At 39.9% G+C, this 21,107-nt stretch overlaps 1 protein-coding gene across 1 annotated transcript; it reads left to right on the top strand.

Moving 5' to 3' along the window:
- The first annotated feature begins 5,445 nt into the window (after window positions 1-5,445).
- Window positions 5,446-19,363, top strand: LOC116061388 (synaptic vesicle membrane protein VAT-1 homolog). Its single transcript, XM_031315568.2, has 6 exons — window positions 5,446-6,061; window positions 14,257-14,464; window positions 16,913-17,083; window positions 17,286-17,375; window positions 17,908-18,146; window positions 19,119-19,363. Exons 1-6 carry the CDS (start codon window positions 5,687-5,689, stop codon window positions 19,305-19,307), a joined length of 1,272 nt encoding a protein of 423 aa, XP_031171428.1. The 5' UTR covers window positions 5,446-5,686; the 3' UTR covers window positions 19,308-19,363.
- The last annotated feature ends 1,744 nt before the right edge of the window (window positions 19,364-21,107 follow it).

Raw genomic sequence — 21,107 nt, forward strand, 5'->3', positions numbered from 1 at the left:
GTCTAAAATAAGCAATAGTATGCTAGTACAGGTGGTCTTCTGGCCATAATCAAATTAACCACACAGTCAAAGTTAACACCAAATTGTCCTTAAGAAAAAGACTAATTAATATGCCCTCATGCCCTAATAACACTAGCTAGGTAGATAAGGCAGAGTAGTTCCTCACAGGGCTGAATAATGTAACTGATTATATTTTCTGTGCTATTATTTTGAAGCCAAAATCCTTCTACTTCCGGTCTTCCCGTGGCTGTCTCTGGCTGTCTTGGTGTAGTCTCAACCAGTGACAGTCATCCATATCATTTGTCCCCAACAGTAAATATCACATATGAAATGTGGCTGTTTTTCATAAACGTAACAGAGAGAATCTGACTTATTTTCAATAAGTCAGCCCTTTATAAAATGCTATAGCCATAGTGTTTTATCATCACAGTGACCCAAGTTTCACACAGTACAATCGTCTGATCATTTACTTATACATACAATGACTTTCTCACACTTTGTTTTTCAAACTGTCATAGTCCCTGTACAGTGCAGTTTTTTTTTTTTAAATTCAGTTTTAAATCGAAGATCCTGGATTAACTGGTTAGGGACCCATATAAACCTGTATCCCGACCGTTTGGTAGCCTATGAATAACTGTTACTTATTTAACTACATTCACTTTATTACAGGCTATTTGTCATTTACAATAAGATCAGTGAGCTGGCTCATAGACTACAGAGAGATAGCTGAAAAAAGTATTTTAGCTCCATCTCCTGGTCAAACGGAAGTATGTATTTTCCATGGGCTACATTGTAAGTAGGCTATGGTGGCCAAGCAGCGAAGCTGCGAGGCACCATTAGTGATACCTTTTCTTATTATTACACATATTTTCTCTGCCACGGGAGTCTATGGCAGCCCATAGAACCGTACAGTAAAAAGTTGTGAAATTTGGCACACTGATTCGGGACAGTCCCATAATTCATTTCACCAAGTTTAGGTCTGCACCACAGGCAGTCTAGCGCCACCAATGGGTCAAAGTTTGCGTTGCATCCATGTGATTAACTTCAACATCGAGATATAGTTAGAATCCTTGGATGACTCCGAACTCAAAGCACCCCATGATGTCAATATCCGTCATGTTGGACCTTCCTATTGGATTTGATCAAAAACACTAAAAAGTTTTCACAGGTCACAAAATTGGTCAGATTTTCACGAAACTTGGCACAGATGATCTTCAGACCATGCCTCACAAGTTATTCCATTGCTATTGATATTCAAAAGTGTTTGCCCGTCACAGCCAATCGAAATCGACGGCGAAGCTGCCAAACAGGGAATGAACTCATATCTCGGCAAGTCTTTCACGTATCAACACCAATCTTAATACATAAAACAGGGCCCAATTAGGAAGAGGCGCAATAAATTTGGTGACCTTAGACCAATAGGGGGCGCTGTAATTAGCAAAATTACGTTTTGGCCTACAACGTTTGATGTGTTTGGAATTATAACTTACTAGCGGTGTCTGTTACTGTCGGAGGTCCTAAGGCCGACACATGCCAATTTCGACGTCAACGTAATTGATCCAGCCGCCATATTGGATTTCATCAAAAACACTAAAAAGTTTTCACAGGTCACAAACTTTCTCAGATTTTCACGAAACTTGGCACAGGTGATCTTCAGACCAAGCCGCACAAAAGTTATTCCATTGCGTATTGATATTCGAAAGCGTTTGCCTGTCACAGCCATAGACTGTATATAAGAATGGACCAACAGATCCCGTTGCTCTGGACGGAGACCAGTGAAGGCCGTTAGAAGCACTTTCCGGTGAGCGCTGAGCGTTACTGCGCAGCCTCCAACTGAGAGAGACGACGTAAATGTGCCGTGAGCAACGTGTCTGAAAGTTGTAAGTCTTCTGGTAGCTGTGCCAAGAGAAATCTCAATCATTCCCAATCTTGCAGAGACGGAGAGCGTAGGTATATGTAAGGAGATAACATAGGAACAGGCTAATTATTGCTAACTAAAATGCTAGTTAACATTAGTAATTACACTTAAACAGCTAATGTGAGATGAAACTGCCTGCGAGCTTCTCCTGTACTATACGGTAATTCCTCTACTATGCGACAGTAAGTCGCGTGGTTATGACACAATCGTTAGCATATTTTTACAAAAACGTCTGCTACGGAGCCATAACGTGAGGTACAAGGTAATGGAGCCTTTTATACATTGTCGTGTTTCTTTAGAAATAAACAATGGACAAATAGAGTCTTTAAACGCTTCAGATGTAAAGTTATTTGCTGTCAAAGTGACGTCAAAATGAATGGCAGTCAATGGAATGCTAACGGGGGGTGATCGCTTTGTAGCATTAAAATGGCTCCATAGGAGGTTCGCGGTCCGAGGAGAGGCTTACCCCTTGGTCACAGCCAATCGAAATCAATGGCGATCCGCCAAACAGGAAGTGAACTCATATCTCGGGGAGGCTTTCATGTATCAAAACCAATCTCAATACTTGGACTCATGACCCAATTAGGAGGAGGCTCAATAAATTTGGTGATTTTTGACCACTATGCGGGCGCTTTAATCACAGGAAGTAGGCTCATATCTCAGCAACGCTTTCACGTATCGAAACCAAACTTGGTACATGGACTTGGGGACCCTATATCCGAGGACACACAATAAATTTGGAGTCTTCTGACCACTAGGGGGGCGCTATAATCACAGGAAGTAGGCTCATATCTCAGCAACGCTTTCACTATCGAAACCAAACTTGGTACATGGACTTGGGACCCTATCCTGAGGAAGCACAATACATTTGGAGTCTTCTGACCACTAGGGGAGTGCTATAATCACAGGAAGTAGGCTCATATCTCAGCAATGCTTTTACGTATAGAAACCAAACTTAGTATATGGACTTGGGACCCCATTCTGAGGACACACAATACATTTGGTGACCTTCGACCACTAGGGGGGGTGCTAGAGTTACAGGAAGTGAGCTCATATCTCAGCAACGTTTTGATGTATGAAGTCCAAACTTGGTACAGGGACATGGTAGCTGATTGTGAGGACGTGCAAGGAAAGTGGTGTCATTTGGCCTCTAGGGGCGCTGTAATAAATAAAGTGAGCTCATATCTCAGCAACGCTTTGATGTACTAAAGCCAAACTTGGTACAGGGACTTAGCACTTGATTGTGAGAACGCACAAGGACATTGGTGTAATTTGGCCTCTAGGGGCACTGTAACAAAATAAATGAGTTGATATCTCAGCCATTCTTTATCCAATTGCCATTAAAGTTACTGTGAGTGCTTGCTCATGCCATGGCAACGCCATTCCTGCTAGTGTACTGCTTGGCCCCCTCATTGCTGCCTGCAGCTATATTTTTACTTATTATACTTTTAGGCAGTTTAATCCAGTGCATCATATTTAATAAGGTCATCACAGGTTTTGTATGTAAAATCTTAATCTGCAAAGTAACTAGTGGCAATAGACCCTTTCAATGGAATTCCATTGCTAGGCAACAGCCTGGGTCCTTGTTAACCTCCTGTCAGCTGATCATTCAGTCATTCACTGACACTAAAACCAAGGAACCTTAAATATAGAAAATAAACTGGGAAACATTTAGAATGTTTATATTTACAACTGTGAAATTGTCAAATTGTAGTGAAGTAGAAGTATAACTGAAAAACTGTGATGTGTGTGTGTGTGTGTGTGTGTGTGTGTGTGTGTGTGTAGTGTGTGTGTGTGTGTGTGCGTGCGTGCGTGCGTGCGTGCGTGCGTGCGTGCGTGCGTGCGTGCGTTCCTTCCTTCCTGTCCTATCTTTCGGGCGACATTTGAAATAATACAGAGCATCTTAGAACACTTAAAACATTTCCCTCTGTCTGCATTAGTTACCACAGCTGTTTGTGTGATCTCAGGGATAGCTTCTTCTGAACTTGAACGGGTTGTAAGGAAGTGTTAAACTGCAACTTCTGACCCTACTTTTACTTACTTCTGTCTCTTTATATTAAAAAGGAATTTCCTGCCCTTTAAAAACATCTCTATCTTTACCATCCCTACACTTCCTGTCTGACTGACTCAACGACTATAACAAGATGAGAAAGCAGCTCCAGTTGCAGGGTGCAAGTATGCACAGACTGTGAGTGTGGAAACAAAGATGTCAAAATTGCCATTATTAAGGAAAGGACCTTAGCTTTAAATGCTTCACTTGAGTGTATCATAATAGCAATTGTCCAGCTGTGTCCAGTATTTTAAAAACAAGTTTACAGGTTGTAAAGACATCAGAATTGTATTGATCTATTTTATTAGAATAATGGATTCATAGAAGTGTGTGACTCTCATTCTAAAATAAAAGTATTGTATTTTTTTCTCTTTGGGGAGTAAAGTTAATTTCTCATCAATAACTAATACATGTCACAAACTTGCAAGGGGATTGGGGGGAACACACCTCAGATTGGGTCCCATATTGCACAATCTAAAACTAAAAGTACATTTTTAATGCAAAAAAGTGGTGACTTCTTTAGATGGTCACGAACTGGAGACAATACTTTATGTAGCCTATATGCACCAGATAGTCATAACATTATTTAACTCCTTCATGTGTTTTCTCCAGCTGTGACCTCAAACAATCCCATTTCATCCTCCCAGACTCCCGTGTCCGGGGTTTGAAGCTCTCCGTAGCTCTCTGGCTCGCATCTCAGCTTTTTGCCAACAACACAGATCCGTCACTTTTTAAGCTGCGTCAAGCCAGCCACAAACAGGTAGAAAAACATCGGAAGTTACAAGATTTGGCATTAAAATAAAAACTTTTAAAAGTCTTTATTTATAAATTAGAATCATTATCCACAATATATATTGAGTACAAATATATTTAGGATATAAACAGCTTATAATTCTCCACTGATCAATTTTAATGTCAATTAGCAGAGTAAGCGATAGCTTAAACTTTTCAACTCTGCATAACCATCAGTCTAGATATATCTAGACTGGTTATGCAGAGTTGAAAAGCGTGACCTCTGCTTTATGTCGATTTCAGATAAAAAATAATAATTTATTAATCTCCATTACAGAGAGATTGCTTTAATATTTAGGTTAACATTGGTAATGTGTAATAGCATCGCACCCATACAGAGACAAGGTGTAATTTATAACCTTATCTTGCATTTTATGCACTGTTTCTGTTGAAACACACCTTTACAAAAAAGTGCTATATGATTTATTATTATTTTATTATTAAGCTATTCAAAAGCGAATAGCCTAGATTTCCTTGGCCAGGGTGACCTAATGGCATTGCTAGTTCAATGATTTTAATAGATTGAAAAAAGTGTGAAATAAACTAATGGTTTATATGCCTATCATGTCTCCTTAAACTCCTAAATACAGGCTTTATGTTTTTTAAACTATACTAGACAAATTCATTACTTTTGAGTCACCGGAAGTTTTTTTATTGTGAAAATCAAAACCGGAATTAATGTTTTACACGTGTCTGTTTTGACGTCTGTCACTTGTTGAGCGGAGCGCACGCACAGGAAACCCCGCAGCAATAATCTCATTTTACTGGCTTCAGCGAGGGACCTATTTTATGTCAGTTTTCACCAGAAATATTTGCATTCAACAGGACTGTTTCATTTTCCTTGAGTGTTTATTTTTTAAAGAAACGCCCAGATAGGCTGAACTATCGCTGAAAACCTAGAAGGGCACTCATAACAAGTGGTTATCATGTCTGGCGAAGAGGCTCCAACTCTGCAACCTGAGCAGGAGAAGAAGCTCGACGACCCTCCGCTCGATGCTTCACAAGCACCGCAGGAGTCAGGGAGCAGCCCTGCGGCCGAGGAGAAGCCTCTCTCCTTCCGGTCTCTGGTCCTAACGGGTTACGGGGGCTATGATAAAGTCAAGCTGCAGGTGAAGACGCAGAAGCAGCCGCAGCTGGAGGCAGGAGAGGTCCTGGTGCACGTCAAGGCGTGCGGGCTAAACTTCGCCGAGCTGCTGGGCAGACAGGGGCTGTACGAGCTGCTGCCCGCCCCGCCTGTCACCATGGGAATGGAGGGCTCCGGGGTGATTGAAGCAGTCGGGGAGGACGTGAAGGACAGGAAGGTGAGTAAAGGCCTCACAATGCACTCACACCCACAAAATGCCACTAAGCCAGTGGACAAAGTCCAGTCATGTAGCGTGGAGCTGCTGAGTATGTAGCTTTGATTTAATCCGGAGTTTACTGAAGTGTTTCTGGAATAAGTGTTTCTGACTGGACACCTGCATCCTATTGGTTCTCAGTGGCACATGGGTTGTCACTGGCGGCCAAAACAAGCTAGTAATCTTTTCCAAACACTAAACCAGATTTTTTTTCTCTTGAGTTCCCCATCTTTGTTTTGTGAAAGCATTAGAGAAATGAAGAAAACCTGTTAACTGTCTGCCTTTTGAAGGCAGAAAACTGCAAACGGCAGCCATTTCGTCACTGTTTATTTGAAGAAAAGTCTATTAATTAGATCCTCTCATTTCTCTAGAGGGTCATAGTGAAAAACAGTTTAGATGTAACGTTATGCTTTGACTCAAAAAAATGCCCAAATTATTCAGATGGCTGCATTTTTCAATTTCCTAAAGCCCAAGCTGATGTCTTTCAATTGTTGTCACACCAACAGTCCAAAATAAACCAAATATTCAAGATTTCAATGATATAAAACACAGGAAAGAAGATAATACTGACAATTGATAGACTGGAACAAATAAACATTTGACATGTTTGTCAATTTGTCCATTGATTGACTATTAAAATAGTTGCTGAATCATTTTTATGTCGATCAATCAATTATTTAATAATTTAACATGTCTGCGCTTGTTTTCAAAATGTGTTCTGTTTTTATTTCTTATTGCAGTCCATCCCTGTTTGTCTGTTATTTGTTGGCTGTTATATGTTAGTGTATCCTTTAATGTGCTGCCTTCTTGGCCAGGGCTCTCTTGTAAAAGAGATTGTAATCTCAATGTGATTCTTTTCCCTGGTAAAATAAAGGTAAAATTAAAAATAAATGTAATCAAATGTTTCAGCTCGATATCTAACAATGTCATCTATTTGTACAAACAGCCTTTTTCATGCTTTAAAACATCTCTGTGCAAGAGGTTGTACACGCAGAGTAAAAAGCAGAACCCCATGATAAATAACCTCCATTGGTCTAATCCATTGCTGCAAAATGTAACATTCTGTCATTATGAATAGTTAGTGTTTGATTTACAGCGTGTCCTTGAAGTGTGTTAACATTCTTCTCCCCGGCACATGAGAACATTTACCTTCTCCTTGATTAGAGCTTTACAGAGGTTAAGTTTTATGGAGTTTTTGATTTATCAAGTCTGAAGAAAAAGTGCAAATATGCTATGTGTCTGTACCTCATTTCAATCCAGTCACTGGTCTGTATGAACTGTATGAAGCATACAGGCAAATTTTCCTGAGATACTGCAAAGCTCATCTCAGAGCATCCAGAGGCCACTGTTTATGTGTACTGTGTTTTTTTGTTTTTTTTTACAATATATGGAGGATGAAGCCATAGTGACTCATTGCAAGCATGACTTCATGTCACAGGTTCCTGAAAAACTCCAGTTTTCACTTGGGAGCTTTAGATGTGTTTACTTGCACTGGTACAAACAATCCAAGCTACTTGGATTGTTTGTACTTTGATTTTCTTATGTTCTGCGTGTGTACACTCATGCATATGGAAGACCCAAAACACTCATATTTGAATAAGTTACAGGACTTTTCAGCTGTGTCATTGGGTTCAGCAGAAGAGCGTTATTTGTTTTGTATGTAAATCTCTGCAACAGATGACTCTCATGCAGAAATCTGGGAATAATAATGGCAATAATTATTATATTTATATATTATTATTATTATTTTGTTTTTTTTATATATTAAATTATATAATAACTAAAGCTTTTTGCTTTAGGATCTGAATAAGTTGAACCATGATCTGCTCTTCTTTGCCAATGTTTTAAGTAGGGCTGTCAATCGATTAAAAAAATGTATCTAATTAATTACATACTCTGTAATTAATTAATCGAAATTAATCGCATACATAATTAACAGTGCCTGAACCGATGGCTAAAACACAGTCAAACTTTACACCGTTCAGCGTTAGCTGTCAGCATTTTAACCATTTTTAATCCAGCTACTAGCTAGCGGTAGGCTAACGTTAGCTGCTGTCGAGTGTAGTGTTAACTAGCTAGCGGTAGGCTAACGTTAGCTGCTGTCTAGTATAGTGTTAACTAGCGTCACGTGCAGCGGTGTTTGTGTTGCTGCCTGTTTCAGAGCATCAGAGAGAAGAGCAGACATATCAGTAGCACCAGATTTCGGTAGCCAGGGTTGGCAGGAAGAAGATTTTTACAAGTAAATGTTCCAATTAATGATCCAGGCAGCACATTCTCGTCTCCCTCCTTCATTTTACAGTCCAATGGTGGCTAGAACGGCTGGAATGGATTAATCTGCGTTATTTTTTTAACGCGTTATTTTTTTCTCAGATTAATTAATCGAAATTAACGCGTTATTTTGACAGCCCTAGTTTTAAGTGAAGCATTCAGAGAGCTTTGCACAGTTAATCATTACATTAAATCATCGTTCCCCAACGCCTCATATACCGACGCTTTGTCACGGCCCTCTGCATCAGATACCGACGCACAAGGCACTCACATGCACTACGTGCACATGCGGCTGCACCAGCTATTAAACAAAGAACAGAGAAGCTCTGATTACAACACACACACACAGAGGGAGTGTGACTTCATTCTCTGTTCAGGATGCCATTACTTTACAAGTTTCTAGGCTATTATTAAGTTTTAACATATGCGTTTTGTAATACCGAAGCTCCTCCCTGTCCCTCTGTGTCAGTATGGAATTTCCCACTCCTCTCATTCCTCACTTCATCCTTCTCTCCATTTTGAAGCGCAATAATCCTATAAGGGGAGGGGTACGTTCACAAAACCTCCTTTCGGAAGGAAGCCACAAAACACAAGACACCACAAAACACCACATGAAATGGTCACGTTTAGGTTAACATTCACGATTGTTGGTTAGTTTGGTGTAAGAATCTGTGTGGGACTGCAGTAGGGTATACATCAGGCTCACAGAGCAGCAGACAATTACATTAAGGGAAGACAAAGTGTTTACAGAGAGAGGGTGATCCTGTTTTACTCTGGCGAGATGGAGCCAGGCTCGAGCAGCAAGGCCTCTCCAGATGAGGACAGTAGGGTGTGGCTGGTTCATAAGACGCAGGGAAAGCAGACAGAGCAGATGTGTGATGTAGGATCCCCTTACAGCTCTTCTTTCCAGACTCCAGATCCAGCATAACCTCGTCACACATGTCTCTAGATAAAAAGTGTTGGCGTTCAAAGATTATGCCTTTATAGCTTGATTGATATTTTGGAAGACTGAGCAGTAATTTCCGTGCTAAACCATTCCTACCGGTCGCTTTGAAATAAATGCACCGTCTGTTCTGCCAATAAAGTCTTTAATCAAGTTAATGTTGTGTGATGAAAGGATGTATAGCAATGTGTTCTATACTTAGCTCAGTACATTATTTTGTCAATTCAGAGAAGGTGCCTGATGTTTTATAATGAATGCATTATGAATAATGTGTATTTGATTATTGTAAAACAAAACAACAATTTATTTAATGTTTTCCTTTGTCTGCTATTGAGAAGTCACATTTGTTGAATCAATTAGGCCTGTCACGATAACAAATTTTGCTGGACGATAAATTGTCCCAGAAATTATTGCGATGAACGATAATGTCGTTCTGAGACCATTTTCATCTAATATAATGATAATGGCATAATAATGCAGGTACACCTTTTCAAAGATCAATAAATTCAGCATTCGTTGAGTGTTTGTGCGATAGACTACAGACTCTGTACTACATTTAACAATTATTTATTAAACACTAAATATTAAATTTAAATAATATATAATTAATAAATTGTGGCTATCTGCCACATGCCGAGTAAATGTTTGTATGAAAATAATTCTGTTTTTCAGTCTTCATTTTGGCAAAGGTGCAGCTACTTTCTTCTGCTCCTCTGCTGTCTGCAGGTCGAGCTTCGCGGGGACGGGCCAACACCCACACACCCACACACACACACCCACACACCCACACCCACACACCCACACCCACACCCACCTACACACACCCACACACACCCACACTCACACTCACACCCACATACACAAACACTGGCGTGCACACAAAAACTGGTGCACCCACCAGATGCCAGCCACCACGTCACTTCTGTTTACTAATAGCTATCGTTTACCTCAGGCTAATTAATTAGCGATTAAGTGGCGATTTTTGGCAGCCAGTCTTCCAAAAGAAAGCACAATGAAATTCAATAACGGATCATTAACCGTTGACCGACAAGCAGGTAACCGTCCGGGAGCCTCTGACACACTTGACAGCTGTAGGCTTGTATCGGTTAATGTTCTGTGCATTGTCAGACACATGCAGCCACTTTCCTGAAATCACTTGCAAGACTGACAAGTCCACAGCGGCGTGTATGTCAGAGCCTGTCTCCACCTGCAGGTTGTCAACTGTGTGCTTTGGAATGAAAGGTAGAAAACAGGACGGCGAGTAACACGGCGGATATCGCTCATATACTTTTCTTTTTTTTCGATGGTGCCTTAACTGCAAAGTGCTGCGGGAAACCTTGCTCCAACAACTAGCGTTTTCTCTGTGTGTCTCTCTCTCCCCCCACACACACAAAGTGCAGAGAGAGAGAGAGAGAGAATTTTTTTATCTTGCGATTAATTGATTTATTGACTATCGCGACAGGCCTACCTGTGAGTCTGTACTTCACTCTGCAAAATAAAATAGTTGTTTTTAGAACATGAATTCATGTTAATCGGGGCCAACGCCCCAGTGCATAATTACACTATTATTACAACCCACATTGTGGACAATGTGAAATAACTGAAAACATGTCTGATGTCTGACCCAGACTGTAAACATGTAGAAAAACAGGATATTCTTAGCCAATAGTCATTGTATTTTATTGATACAAGATTGATTATTAATATTGCGTTAACAAACAAGCAATGGAAACTTTGCTTTAAAAAAAGGTTATTACAACATCATAACAGGCTTTTACATGTGGAGGTCAACAAGAACCCATGGATTTTGAGCACAGCACATGGAGACCTTTGACCCTCCAGCAAGCATAGTAAACATGTACATGTTACCCATATTTTCCACCAGACGTGTCTCTGCTGCGTTCCAGCTGAGCGTCTTGCCTGCCCGACTCGCAGATTTTATTGTCTCTACAAGTACTTAAAGGGGAACTATGTAGTTTTTTAGCTTAATTTGACTTAACTGAACAGCTTCGAAGTCATTGGAATGGTTATTGCATCAAAGAGGCAGCAAGAAGTAACATTTGTCACACCATGTTTATATTTCAATGCACTGATATAAACAGCAGGAACAGTGTCTATCTTAGTTTGCTGGCAAACGTTTTTAGAGTAACTGATTTAAATAAACAGCAGGTTTCCACACAAACTTTACTGTCCTACTTCAAACATCACTTCACTTACCTCAGTTTATGCCTGCGTTCCAGGAACTGAGCTCAGCCTTTTTAAAATTGACAATCATGCGTTATTTGAGGTCACCCAGTGGGTGTTTGAAAACATTTCATAAGACCAGAGGTTGAGACATTTTGTCAACCCCAAAAAGGAGCTTCTGAGTCATCTGAGATGGAAGTTAAAGCTGGAAGTAAGAGCTAGCTATTAGTTATCTCACTACAACAGACGCATACAAAATGTGTTTGTGGGTTTTTTATTGTCTGTCTGTGTGTGTTTGTCATCTGTCTATTCTTGTGATGTTTGTGTGCAGCAGGATGGGGGTGTGGCTCAGAGCTCTTGGGGCTGTTTTAACAGGAAGCTGTGCAGCGTTGACAAACAGACTTCTTTCCTGAGCCTTTCACTGTCAAGTTTCATAACACCAGTGATACTTTTACAATAGCACATTCCTCTGGAGGAAAGCAGGAACAACATTTCCCACAATTCCCCTTTGAATTGCCTCTGAACTCATTTGAACAGAAATAGTTCAGGTAGGCTACATGCAGCAGGTTTCATGTAATTTTGTTTAAAGCACATGCAGCATGTTTTAAGCTGGCTGTGAGGTCTCAAGGCCAATTTTCTGGACTCCTGTAAAAAGAATGATGTAGAGAGAAAAAAAAGCCAAACGACAAAAGACTGAACACATTTAGCGGTACACTTAGCTGAGCTGAACTGGAACGATCAGTCAATCAAGGACAAACAAGGAAAATGTATTTGTGACTATTTTGATAATTGTTTTAGTCATTTTTCAAGCAAAAATACAAAACATTTACTGGTTCCAGCTTCTCACGTGAGGATTTTCTGATTTTTTTGCGTCACATATTGTATGTGCCTAGACTGGGTAAATCCAGCCCGATCTTCTGCCGATTAGATTTCGCCCTGCAGCTCAGGCTGGAAACCTGTACGTTTATCTATCCTGCTTCTGTTACAAATTTGCGGGAACCAATCACAAACTGGCTTACCCACCTGGCGCGCTATTGGTGGGTATAACACGATGACGATAGAGAAGCGACCAAGCAGCTTTTTGTTTACATTCAACAAGCCGGCCACCGAAGCGCAGCATTCCATGGCAGCAACCAATTGATGCCGCTGTCGCTGCTACGTCACCGGATCGTTGGTCTGATTGGTTGAAGGACTATCCAATTGCGTACAGAGTCATTTGAACTTTGCCCGTTGATCACGCCTCTTGTGCAGTAGAAAATACAGAGCAGACTCCCCAGACTAATGTTCAATCTTAAAAGATTGAGCTTGGTCTGTTGATAGCCAGACTAGTATGTGCCAGTAAATTAGCCCAATGACCATCACTTGAAAATTTTAATGGGCATTTTTCACTATTTTATATGCTAAACAATAAATCGGTCAAGAAAATATTTGACAGAGTAATCAATGATGAAAACAATTATTGGTTGCAGATATGGTTCCAGTAGTTTAAATGTAATCCTAAAGAACCCGTTAACATTTCAAGGAATTTGAGTTGAGTTACTTCCTTTGTAAGGAATATGTATGTTGACAGAGCACAGCAGTAGTGTAATAACTTGCCCTCATGTCATTAAACTTTTACATCCGATGATTTCCTGCCTGCTTGACCTCAATTTTCTATTTGACTGTAGCACTGACAAGTGGTAGTGACACAAGAGATTGACTTATGGAAAAGGCAGTTACTTCTCATGTTCGCACATCTGTCTTGTGGCCTTAAAGAGTCAGGACTAGGGTTGCAAAATTCTAGGAATATTCAAGGTGGAAACTTTGGTACTTTGAAAATTCGAGGCAACAATGCAGGCTGTGTACAAACTTAGGGATTAAGGTGAACACAACTAATTCATAAAATGTTTTACAATAAAAAAAAAAAATGAATGGAAAATAGATATATTAAAACTCCTCAATTAGCATGCTCAATCAAGCTACATCCCACTTGGTAACAGCTAGCTAGCAAAAACAAGCAGGTGTTATCAAGTTATAAACTTTGTACTTTGCTTTAGGCTACTATCTGCTAGTTAACTGAAATATCATAAAACAATATAAAATATAGTTACTCCGGTAATATAATCAAAACTTACATGAAAGCACGTAGTCTTTTGGCTCAGAAGTGGTGGCAGTAGTATGGGCTCCACATGTGATGGGAGAATGCACTGTTCCATCAAAGAGTATAGAAGTACCAAGAGGCGAAACTCAATAGAACGTTTAGTTGTGTTGCGTTCAGTCCAAGATGGCGGAGCTGCACTCAATAGAACATTCTATTGCAACAAACGCACCCATGACCGAGCTGCAGCTTGCAATGGAACGCCATCTTAGACTGAACGCAACACAATGTTCCATTGAGTTTCGCCTCTTGGTACTTCTATACTCTTTGGTTCCATCCATGAGGGTTGATTCCTATTTAATGGGCTGCTGGCCAATTATCTGTACATGTGACTGAAGCGTGCACTGCTGAATGCAGTGCATAGTTACAATCCAATTAAATGGGCATACTTTCAACCAAAACATGCCATAAGACCTGCAGTTGTATTGATTTTTGATGTGTATTTCCTCCCCAATTAAGTTCACTGTTAAAAGGTCCGATTGTGCAAACATTCACAAGCTTCACTTCCCTTAGCAATTTTCCGACCCTTTTTGCAACCCTAGTCATAACACACACACACCATCACCACGGCGATCGCCTCAGTAACTTTCTCTCCTCCCTCCCTCTCTTCCTCTCTCTTTCCCTCAGGTGGGGGACCGAGTCATTGTGTTGAGCCGCAGTGGCATGTGGCAGGAAATGGTTGTTGTGTCCGCCAACCTCACCTTTCCCATGCCCGAGCAGATGAGCTTTGAGGAAGGTGCTGCGATCCCCGTTAACTACCTAACTGCCTACATGATGCTGTTTGAGATGGCCAACGTGAGGCCGGGCAAGAGTGTTCTCATCCACATGGCAGCAGGTAAGACACACAGTGAATACTGAAAACCTAAAGCAGTGAGTGTATTCTGCACACACCAGTTTAGCCCAAATAAAATCAGTGGTGTCTGAAATACTGATAAGCAACACATAATGAAGTTATGAACTCTTTTTTTTATTATTGATCAGTGCCCCTTGAAAATATGACGCTATAATAATGAAGATACATCATCCCTGCAAGTTATGACAAAGTCTGCCTTCTTCTGCCTCTGTTTGATTTACAGTAAATATACTGTAGAATTTGTGCCATTTAGATGACAATTTTGATTATTGAATCATCATTTAAGTTATTTATTTTAAAAAAGGTAAACAAAACAACTGCTGGTTACACATGTGAACAGTTGCAACAGTTCTTTCTGTTTGTAAATTTAATATCTTTTGATTTTTTACTTTGTTAGTCGGACAAAGCAAGCAATGTGAAGATGTCTCCTTGGGTTCTTTAAAGTTGTCGAAAGCCAAACAATCCGCTGAATTGAATTGAAAAAGATAACAGTATAAACATTATACATGGCAAATTAACCTACATTGTGATTTCAGCCACGATTGATCTCCTCAAACTAAATCAGTGGTTTCCATTATGTTGTACGGTTGGACAGACAGGTCTCCCCCATGATTTAATTGTGACGTATAACAAACATGTCCCCTCAGTCTCCTGGGTAACCTGTGAAGAGTCACACAGCTAATCACTTCTCTGAATGCAGCCGCATTTCTGTGTTGAAAAATAATCAACCGTGTGTGTGTGTGTGTGTGTGTGTGTGTGTGTGTGTGTGTGTGTGTGTGTGTGTGTGTGTGTGTGTGTGTGTGTGTGTGTGGCGTATTCATAAAATGGGAAACAGGATCATTATCAGGCATGGTTGCTTTGGCAACTCCTGACATTTGCTATAGTGTTCATGTAAACACAGTAGGATGGTAACAATTGATATGAATCTTTAAACGAACTTTTGCTCAGAAAAAATATATAAATTTAGGTATACAATAATTGGGAAATTATGGGAGCTTTTATAGTGGGATTGTTTTAACTGCTGTTTTAAAAATGTCAGCCAATTTGACATTTTATTTACTTTCAAAAATCACAGCAGTTCTCGGATAGCACGTTCTTATTTTAGTTATAATTCCAGATTGATCATGCATTACCTGTGCCTTATTGTGCTATACTTGATATATGTTATGTGGTATGTTAACCTGAGAGGTACAGACACACTCAGATGTTCTCTTAAGGGTGGTCCTCTCATAAAACCTTTCAGATGGGCTGTAAAACATCTTCAGGACAACACAGTGTGCACTTCAGTTGTTTAAAGTTATTGATGGTAATTATGAGTGTATTATGTAATATTGGAGTGCTGGGAATTTTGACACAGTGTATATCCAAAATTGTGAGCATAGATGAATTAGAGATAAATATTTCAAATTGCTTTGCTGCTTTGGAGTCACTAGTTGCAAACAATAAGCATCATTTCTCAGCACATAAAATTAACATCAGATGGGCGCCCGGATAGCTTAGTTGGTAGAGCGGGTACCCATATATAGGGGTTTGCTCCTCGACGCAGCGGGCCCGAGTTCGGCTCCGACCTGTGGCCCTTTGCTGCATGTCATTCCCCCCTCTCTCTCCACTTTCATGTCTTCAGCTGTCCTGTTGAATAAAGGTCTAAAAATGCCCCAAAAATAATCTTAAAAAAATAAAAATTACATCAGATGTTAGTGGGTAAAAGAATGATTTGTTCAAGCTTTTTTTATAAACTCAATTGACTCCTTTGCCTTTTTAACAAGTCACAAGTCTTTGTGCCATTTTTGCCATCTTTGTTATAAGTTATTTATTATGTTTAAAAGATGTTAATGCTGCAGTAACTCAGATAGCTCAGTGTTTATCAACCCCTCTTGAGTCCCAAGTACACAGGTCAGTTAATATCAGCATCCACCATCACGGTCCAGTGCTCTTCTTCATTCCCCCCTCCCCCCCGCCTCTCTCTCAATGGCTAAAGTTTCAGTGTTCCGTGTGTGGGTGGCTGTCAGCTGACCTGTATGAATCAACCACACAAGCCCGGGTGAAGGAGAGGGCAGGAACTGGATTACTGGTGACTGGCTGCACACCCAGGCAGCCATCATTGTGACAAACTTTGCACTGTTAAATGGTTAAAGGCCACGGGGATCAGAAAGCACTGTCTGCAATTTCAGCTGTTTGTTCCTCGATCTTCCAAGGTTTCAACCACCCTAAAATCACATCACCAACCACTTTAGAACTGAGTGTGATGCCACTACTGCCACTGGAGTTATTAGCAGTGAATCTGACCATAATCCTAGTTTTGAATGACTGAGCCATACAATACAGCTTTTTGAGGTATTGCGTATTTGTGAAAAAAGTACTTAAAGCCAGTGTCGTTTCACTGAGTATTTCAAAGGGGTCACACTGAGGTTGCTGTCTGCACATCTATAGGTGGTGTTGGTTTTGCTGTTACCCAGCTGTGTCAGACTGTGCCAGATGTGACGGTTTTTGGCACGGCATCAGCCCCCAAACATGAGACCATTGCTCAAGGCGGGGTAACTCACCCCATCGACTACCGCACCAAAGACTACGTGGAGGAAATCCGTAAAATCAGCCCGAAGGGTGAGAAAACGCAGAAATGCACATAGTGTTTAAGCACAAAATCCATAAATCCTTACCTGTCATGCCTGGCCAGTCATATTTTTATATTTAATGTTAACACAATGTCAGTGTCTTTTGTTTGTTGATATAGAGACATTGAACGTTCCTCTTATATTTTCTTTCCATCCATTTTTTATTTTTTTTTTATTCTGTCTCTCTGCAGGAGTGGACATCGTCCTTGACCCACTTGGTGGTTCCGACACCCAGAAAGGCTTTAGTTTGCTGAAACCTTTGGGCACGCTTATAGTCTTTGGTAAGATATCTGGATTTGATAGGTCCCCCTTAATGTATTTGTATTTTTGCCTTATTTTACCTGCTTAAATGTTGATGCTTTTATGCTGTTTAGCATATTTTTAATCCAAAAATGAATAGACCTCAATGGTAGCTAACAGAGGTGGAAAGTACCTTAAGTACATTTACTGAAGTACTGTACTTTAGTACAGTTTGTGGTACTTTATCTGAGTATTTCCATTTAATGCTACTGCACTCCACTACAATTCAGAGGGAGATATTGTGCTTTTATCTGACAGCTTAAGGTGCAAGTTACTTTGAAGACACCCTAATAAATAAGTATATAGTACATACTGTATACTGTTGCTCAACAAAACAAAATCCAAGGATACGATTCATCTCAGGTGCCAAAATTGAATTGGGACACAGTTTAATTAAATACTTTTTTTCATTATGTCTTATTTTCTACAATATACAGTAGCTATACATAGCTATAAATGAATCTCCTTGTGTTTTTTTTTTTATGTATTCTGTTCTGTTGTGCGTCCTTCTAGGTGCAGCCAATTGTGTGACAGGGCAGAAAAAGAACCTGTTGGCCATGGCAAAGACCTGGTACAACCAGCTCTCTCTTAACACGCTCAAACTGATGCAGTCCAACAAGGCAGTCTGCGGCTTCCACCTGGGCTACATCACTGATGAGCAGCTCATCAGCAGGACTATGTTCAAGCTGCTGGAGCTCTATGGACAGGGAAAGATCAAGCCCCGCATTGACTCATGCTATCACTTTGAGGAGGTTGGTTTAATCATGTTTTAAATCTAAAATGTGAAAGAGGTACTACTTTGAACCATGCATGATAGGACTGTTTGGGCTGAGGTGAAACAGTATCTATCTTCTTATTGAAGGCAAAACTTTATAAAGATATCTTTGAAAAAGAAAAGAAATTCAATCATAGTCCTTGTCTTTCAGACATATTGGGAAATACACATATACACTTTCTTGCTGAGGGTTAGATGAGAAGATCAATACCACTCATAGAAATGAGTGGTATCAATCTTCTCATCTAAGCCTCGGCGAATTAGCATATTTCCAAATATGTCGAACAATTTCCTAAATGTTTGAATACAAAATAAGTACTTAATGTTTTCTCAGCTGCACACTCACAGTATATACCGTAAAGTATACGTACATCACACAGGAGGAGCTCCACTGAAGCTTCTTCTGCATCACAACCTTCTGGTGTTTTCCTCTTTTGCATCACCTTAGTGCCCCCATCAGATGACGCAGTACTTAGGGACTGTTGCTAGGTGACGGTTCTACTGTATATTGTTACCGTGGCATCCACTACTTACGTGGATAGCTCTGTGTTTCAAGTTTCTCTGGCTGGCTTCGAGGATAGACAGCAGTGTGATGCATTCCCTGGCATTGTGTTTGCAAGCAACAGCTGAGGCAGGAAATATGGCAGAGATACTATGACCATAGATAGAGCCATTGTGTACGTTAATCTTCCTCCTCATTTTGGCTGATGGGTCATTATCAGTCAAATATTCTGGTCATAATTGTTGTTTTTTTTTAATAGATTTTATTTATTTAAAATGTATGATACATTAAATCCAAAGGATAACATACATTTCCAACATGATGCTAAAAAGCAAGACAGTAAAAAATGCATAAGTTAAAATTAAGCAATAAAAATGTTTTAAGCATCAATTACATCAGTACAAACTAACCCAAACACATCCGTTTTGCTTCTCTGTCTTCTCTCAGGTGACCGATGCCTTCAGGCGCATGCACGAACGCCAAAACATCGGAAAAATCATCCTTCTTCCTGAAGCAAAAAAGGAGGAAGAGAAGCCAAAGTCCAGCCCTGAGCCGATAGAAAATGTGGAAAAAACTGAAGCCGCCGTCAACGACAAGAAAGAAGAGACCACAGAGGAAGTGAAAGCCGAGGATTGAGTATGAGTGTTTATTTGAATGATGTTTTCAAGCACTTCCTGAATGAATTCCCTATTGTTCATTTGTCAAAAAGAGAAGAAAAGCGAGATGCCATGAATTCTTTGACTTTGTCAGTTTTTTCAAATGTTTATGAAGATTTTGTCGTGCAATATGTCTATATTGTAGTGTCTATGTTGGGAATACTTGTGTTTTAAATAAGAATTAACTATTATTGTACATTACGTGAGGAATAATGCCTTCTCATTACAGATGGTTGTTAAAAAATGAAGGCGTGTGGCTTCAAAATTTTAGTTCCCCATGACAACAGCTCTAAAATAAATATTTGCAATGACAACAAACCAGGGCTGGTATATATAAAGTTTCTAAGAAATGGTCCCAAAAATGGTCCTACATGTATACATGATTATTATTAATAAGGGACCTGATGCAAGGCACTTATTCTTAAAGGGTCGAAACAAGCTACAATGTAAGTTAATGGGGCAATTGTCCAGCTTGGATTTACCTTCACAAAAGTTCTCGTTTTGCCACTGACAGACTCAGATTACTATTCTGTGACAACATTATCAAAAGGATCCCTTCAGAGATAGACCTTTAAAACCTCTTTGAGACCTTTCTTTTTAACCAGAAACAGCTCTGAGGTCGCTAGCGCTAAACCCACCAGACTCCATTTAAAAAAACAATACTTTTAGCGTGTATAGAGCCAACATATTTTCACATGTAAATCAGTCAACTATGTGTTTTTTTCAACCAAAACTAGAGTTGTGATGGTTGGAAAAGTGGAAAGACAAACCAAAATGGCTTTTCATAGTTTTATTTTGTTTGTCGACTTTGAACGAAGTGTATTTTACGATGCTAAAATTACTGTTTATTTACATGGAGTCTGGTGGGTTTTCGTGGATGTTTTTTATGTTTAAAAAAAGGATCTTACTCTTTAACAGAAAGATCGACCTCCTTAGAAATCCTTTCCATAATTTTGTCAGACACTGTCAATATTAATCTGAGCCTGTCAGTGGCAAAACTAGCACTTTTGTGAAGGTAAATCCAAGCTGGACAATTGCCCTATTAACTTACATTGTAGCTTGTTTCGCCGCTGCCGACTGCAGCGATCTTGCTTAATACTGGACCAATTTCAAAGATTGTTGTTCCCATCAGTCAGGAGAACTTTTGACGTATATTTGTTAAACAAAAAAGTGTCTTCATACATACCGGCCCTGTTCTGTCTACAAAGTTATAGATTTATCTCCATACTTACCTGAAATACATTTCCCGAATTTTGTGTTTTTTTCTTTAATCAGCATGATTTATTTGATGAAGTAATGACTAACTGTAATCAAGTTTACCAACCAAGCCTGTTTTATCAGTAAGTATTAGTGTGAGACTTGTTATACAGTAGTGGCATAGTAGTGATCGTTCTGGTTTCATGGGTTGTGATGCACTACTCCTATTACTATTCCTCGTTAATGAATGTTGTTGGACAATAGTCTCTCTTTGGAAAGCCCAGGTCAGTATTGTTTTCTAGTTTGAATTGTTATCATTTGTCTCGCATATTTGTGCCAAGTTTAAAGTCAGCTTTCACCACTGCCGTCAAGCCAACTGTGAATAACAATTAGCGGGACTTCCCTGCCTTGGCACTCGTCGCCCGTGGGTTTTCTTCCAAACATTGTCAAGCTGAACTTGAGCTAAAACTGTTTGGCAAGCCATGTGAAGGCAGGCTTTCTTGCCTCGATTGATTAAGCTGCTTTCTTAAATCCTACATTGCCTCTTTGAAATCAAAAATTAGTGCCATGTTTACTGAAATAT

This window comes from Sander lucioperca, chromosome 22 (genome assembly GCF_008315115.2).
Source record: "Sander lucioperca isolate FBNREF2018 chromosome 22, SLUC_FBN_1.2, whole genome shotgun sequence".
Lineage (NCBI taxonomy): Eukaryota > Metazoa > Chordata > Actinopteri > Perciformes > Percidae > Sander > Sander lucioperca.